At 42.8% G+C, this 6,000-nt stretch overlaps 1 protein-coding gene across 2 annotated transcripts in view; it reads right to left on the minus strand.

Moving 5' to 3' along the window:
* LOC101778424 overlaps positions 1-5,994 on the minus strand; it is a 35,006-nt gene extending 29,012 nt beyond the window's left edge. Inside the window, exons 1-2 of one of the 2 annotated variants that reach the window (XM_004970877.3) lie at positions 4,680-5,994; positions 3,221-3,557 (exon numbers count right to left, since the gene is read on the minus strand). In XM_004970877.3, the coding sequence (XP_004970934.1) occupies positions 4,704-5,885 (1,182 nt within the window). In that variant the 5' untranslated portion in view covers positions 5,886-5,994 and the 3' untranslated portion in view covers positions 3,221-3,557; positions 4,680-4,703. Of the gene's footprint in view, positions 1-3,220; positions 3,558-4,679 lie in introns of those variants that run through there. The other variant, XM_022826947.1, reaches the window with a different exon arrangement.
* Positions 5,995-6,000: the final 6 nt, after the last annotated feature.

Raw genomic sequence — 6,000 nt, forward strand, 5'->3', positions numbered from 1 at the left:
GCTTATATTTCAAGTAAGTTTCAATTGTGCAAACCCATTGATCTACTATATATATAATAAGCTTTACCAATGACACAGTTGATGTACAGGAAGGATAAACTCATCGACACGGAAGTTTTCAGGGGAATACAAGAACAACTTTGGATTTCTTCTGGATGAGGTCATAAATCTAGCGGGGGAGTTTCATAATATTGGATCAAATCTACATCACCGTCAGGGCTCGAGTTCAGAATAGTAGATACGATATGTGTATGCACAATGTGTGTGTGTGTATATATATATATATATATAAATAATAGTATCTCAAATGTAATATTTAAGATAAATAGAACTTCATACATATTAGCGTATTAGAAAGGAAAAAATACGAAATACAAATATAGAATAAAGAAACAAAAAGAGAAGAAAGGAAAAAAAACAAATTAGTATCGGTTGGGGAGACCAACCGGTAATAATTAGGCCACCCCCGCACACGATACCTGATCCCTCCTCTAGCACCGAATTGCTAGTACCGGTTGCACAACCGGTACTAAAGGGGGTTCCGGACCGGTACTAAACGGGGATTCCTAGTAGTGTAATAATGATGGCAAATAAGTAAATACCCCACAAATCCGCATACCTCAATCAACCTCGAGCCGATTCAGAATTATCGTTTCACTCTGTTATTTTTTAATCTTTTTTCCGTGTGTCTGATTTATGCGGGAGGAGTTGGGAGTTCCTGTTGCAGAGAGTCACGGGAGCAGAGATTGAGAGATGGCTGCTGCTGAAGTAAATTCATTGATTCTGGTTAATTATATATCATTTGCTATTTCTCATAAATCGTACTCATAAATCATAGTCGGGAAATTACGCCAATCATTGTTGTCCTCAATGAGACGACCAGACGAGTAAGACGAGTAGGCCAGAGTAGTCCCCGTTTTTTCTTGCAACTGTAGTTTGAAACAAGAATGCTCGACTTACCTCAATGAGAACAGCTAGGAAAGACAGCGCAATTCTTGTGCTGACATAGCGCCAGCGGCTGATCCAGTTGAACATCTCTTGGCCTGCACCTGCACTGTTCTATTGTATTGGGGATGGACTGATAGTTACCACAAGTTTACAGATATGGTTGCTGTGCAACTCAAGTGGAACCAGATGGTTAATATTCAGTGGTGAGCCTGCAGTGATCCCTACATATTCAGCATTTCCTAATGAGTGTCATGCCAATGGTGGTTCTGTAAAAAGTGCTTGCCGAACCTTTTCATTGAGTTGGAGTTCAGGCCTGCATCTATTTCTCAAATTAGTGGTTTCACATCATATCTTGATTGGTGGTAAATGCACATGGTTTTCATAGGACCTGGATGACAAGCTGCACACTGAAAATTCGCAGTGGCATTTCAGATATGATGCTTCACAAGTTGTCATTTATATCTTGGAGAAATGCGCATTGGCTGTTATTCACTTATAATCATGAGCTAGACCAGTGGAAGCTCTCATTTGTGTCTCTGATATGCATCTACATGAATAGTTGCTGTTTTGCTAGCATCAGTATGTGGCACAATGGAACGGTTAATCTGATCTGGTGGCGAAAGAATATAAAGCTGAGGTTCTGTGATCTTCTGTACAACAATTTCCAGATGGATAAGTCAGTTGCTCAGTGGATTTGTTGGAATTTACAGATTACGGTTGCATGGATCTTCTCACGTTTAAGTATCCTACCTGCCTATTCTATTTGGATGCAATAAAACGGTGATAGTTCAATTGGCTAGCTGGCCTCATGTCGTGATCTGTGCAGTATATTGGCTTGATGCATATGATAGCTGCTTGTTTTACAACTGCGAAGGCTGAGAGTTAATCCAAGAGTCAATTTCAGTGGGTAGCAACCATGAGCTTCATCGACTATCTCGTTTTGGTAGTTCTAACTGACAGGTTTACTGAATCTCATCTTCTGCTCTGTATTCATACATGGGACCCTGGAAGCATCAAATTATCCCCTCGGGAGCAAGGCGGTTTTCATGGAAGGGAAAATGTCAAGCAATTACAAGGATCATGTCATTGCAACTTCCACTTATGTCTGGAAAGGCATGAGCAATCTCTACTGCTACCTTCTCCAAACATATTGACTGAGCAACATGTCATCAACTTATCAAATGGAGTTTCACATGCTGGGATGATATACAGTACGTTTCAACGGCAGCCCTAGGATTAGATTTGTTATTTAGAGATAATATTAGGTTAGGTTGGTTCCTTAGTTCTAGAGATTGGTTTCTTAGAAGTCATCCCATCCATGCAAGGATTGGATTGTATCTCTTATTCCTGCCCTCTTAGTGCGGCCGCCAGGGCATTGGCATGGTTACGCCGCATGGGTTCAGGCAATCTAAAGCGTGCATGAACAGTGCGCCAGCCCAATAATGGGTTGGTGCTGCACCAGCTCATGGGACCCTAATGGGCTGCACATGACAGCACCTAGGAAGCAGACACTTAAAATGAAAATGTGTTTTGCATTTGCACGCTTGGTCAATCAAAAACCCATCGAAGCAGCTAGCAGAAAAACTTTCCAGGTAAAGAATGCGCCATATGAACTAGCGCTGACAGTCTAATGTGTGATTTCAGTGTGATGAACTTGCTCCGTTTCTCTCGAAATTGTAAGCTGGCAGTGAAACTACTACTACCCTCCCCAGTATTGCTGCCACTGCTAGTACATCCGTGTCCTTTTGATTATGGTTGCCCAAAAAATCACTTATAAACCATCAATCTAACAATTGGGTATATGCAGGCATCTAACACAAACTAATTTCTTGGCGGTGGTTGTCATAAAAGCTAGGTACTGGCCATTTGCCACACACTAAAATTTAATCTAAAAGATACCATTATTGAGATGCAAAATCTAGTAACAGTATTTGCAGTAAACTCTCCTAGGTACATACCAATGAGCAAGAAAAAGAAGGTGGTCGAGTAAATAATCAGTCAGTCACTGCACGGTGACGGCCTTTTTCTTATCAGGCAACCACGAGTCAACGCCAACAAGTCTTAGAAGGGAATTATAGGAGGTGGATTAACTATGAAGATCAATTAACTACCCGCATTTACATTTATGAATATTCCTGTTCTATACTGTCCCTAACCCACATTTATGAATATTCCTGTTCCTAAACTGGCTAAACTGCCCGTCATGCACACACTTGTCTGATGCAGCCAAGCCAAGCAATGACCATTCCTAATTACTAACAAAATACTGGCAGAACCTCAGCGAAACAGATATGTTGAATATTATGAAAGTACAACAGCCAGTAGAGTAGCATACAAATTTCTTAAACGTCAAAGCATGATCAAGCACTAAGTAACTTACGGGAAAACAGCAATAAATTCAAGCACAATTCAATCTGTCTTCCAGAAATTATTACACATCAAAGGCATACCATAGGCAAAAGATCACCATAAACGCCTGTATTCTTGAATCAATGCAGCCAGTGACTTGTGCATGCATCATCAAATCTTAATGTGGCACACATCACCTTTCATGTTGCCATCACTCCAAAACAATTCATTCCTCAGCATCCCTAACTTACCATCAGTTACTGAAAAGAAGTAAAAATATTGTTAATGAAGGATATGTACAATAACATAGCGCTTATTCTGAAAGACAAGAAAAGGAGCATTTAGATGGAATGAAATCTCTACCCTAAATAGTAGCAGTTTAACATTTTCACGCTTATGTTCAAAGATACTCCCTCCGTTCCAAAATGCAGGTCGTTTTGGCTTTTCTAGATACATAGATTTTGCTATGCACCTAGATATAAGGTTATGTCTAGATACAAAGCAAAATATATATACCTAGAAAAGCCAAAACGACCTACATTTTGAAAACGGAGGGAGTAGGAAGGAAGCAGCTTGATTTCGATGGAATCATTTCCCAATAAAATAATTGCATTTCTACTTCCATATCTACGATTATGTTCATATTTTCAAATACCCCACTAAATTCAACTATGGTATAGTCATATAGGACCAGAGCCTCATAGGTATGAGGTTGGACCATATTTTTAATTAACCCAGAGATAATGTCATATTCTGAAAAGGGTCCAGCTTTATACGCAGTAGACCTAAATCCTATCTGTTAAATTGGGCAAATAACAGGTGGAAACTTAAACATATTTGCAGATTTAGGGGAGTGGTATTTAGTATTTACTTAGCAATGTAACACGTCAACAATGGACTCAATAGCATTCAGAAGATAAGAAACTGAAATGCAGAGGAAGGATGAGCGATGGACAATGTTATGACTCGAAACAGAGAACAACCGAGGAGAACCACAGGGAGCCAGGGGCTATTACGTTTCAACTATAGAACTACCAATGAACCACAGATGACGAAGCATGCCAAAGTGCACAGCAAACAATAATATTGCAAAAAAAAACGAAAAAGAAGTGTTTTGATCACTAGAGAGCTAGCTGAACTCACTCACATTTCATTGGAGTCTATTAAAATGTAAAATGATAGAAACTACAACAAACAATAACCAAACATTGATATATATAACAGTAAAGGGTGAATGCAATTCATCGCCAAAACTCAGGATTGAATGCTGCTGATCACTACAATGTTCGTTCCTTACCAATTTTTTCTATAAAGCCATTGGATTCGTTGCTGCTATCTTTATGCTAATGAAGATGAAATATGGCAGCTCTAATATAAATTACCTTGAAGAAGTTGCTGGACACGTCTCATACTCGGGAGACACTACCATGGCAACGGATGACACTGGCACATGGTTCCCTTTCAGTTCCAAACTCAGTCACACCTTTCAGTTGTCTGTTTCCCATGTCAACTTCAAGAACATATGCCTTAGGCTGCCGGAATTCAGCCTTGGCAATCAAGAAGACAACATTTGAATCATCCATGCTGGGAGTGGGTAGAAAAACAGTGACGTTCTCCAAGTTTCGCCCTGGGTCGGCAGCCACACTGTTGCCCTGTGATGGTGCCTTCGGCCACAGCAGTTGGTACTCCAGCATTTGCTTTTGCATCTGTTCATTTAACTTGATGTCGTTTGCGTGGATTGGCGGGTAGTCAGCCTGCCAGTCCTCAAAGGAATTGGTCAGATTGCAGTTGCTCCATTTGGTGATCTCCCATCCTTCAAATCTATAAGTGGGTATCCCTCTTTCCTTGTCTGAAGCAGGAAGGCGTTTGTAGGTGGTATCCAAATCAACAAACCTGAGGCAACGCTTTTCCTTGCTGAAGGCAATTCCCCGGTACAGCTTTGGAGATCTAAACTTGATCCGAGACTCACCATTAGGTAGATACATTGCCCTCGGCAACGGCAAAGGCACGCCTCGGAGCTTGGGGGCGGGGAGGAGCACATCGCAGAGAAGGATACCCCTCCAGAGATCGACCCAGCCCATGGTACCGTCTTCACCCCCAAGCGTGATCACGGTGTTTGTGGTATGACTCAAAAGCCGACAAGCATCCGTATCCCTTGGGATCTCCATTGGGAACTCGCTCTGTGGCGCCTCCAGAGACACATCCTTGGATGTCCACCTCCCGATCTCTGATTGTAACAAGTGAAGCGTGAACACCTCATCGTCGCTTGTGGGCACCAGCGCGGCGACGGTGTAGTGGTTACCCCGAGGTAGGAGGCCGATCTCGTCGTCACGGATGAAGAAAGGGCTGGGGTTGGGGATTCCGTTAAGCGACGCGCTGTCGACATGGTAGATGAAGTAGTCGCACTCCTCATAGAGGATGGGCTCACGGCAGCGGATGGCGACGCGGAAGAGGATTAGGCCTTCCACCACGCGCAGGATGCGGGGAAGCTGCGAGAAGGCGCTGGATTCCAGTTCGGGGCAGTGCACGTACAGGCGGGAGGGGAGCGGTGGGCGCTCACTCCAGAAGGACGCCACGATTATCTCCATCTTCCTCGTCAAGCTAACGGCGGTGGTGTGGTTGGGCTTGTGGCCGATGTAGGCATATCCGTCGAGAAGGACCTCCTCCAAGGCACAGGAGGCGGGAACAGGGGTGGCGGTGCCA

This window comes from Setaria italica, chromosome V (assembly GCF_000263155.2).
Source record: "Setaria italica strain Yugu1 chromosome V, Setaria_italica_v2.0, whole genome shotgun sequence".
Classification (NCBI taxonomy): Eukaryota; Viridiplantae; Streptophyta; class Magnoliopsida; order Poales; family Poaceae; genus Setaria; species Setaria italica.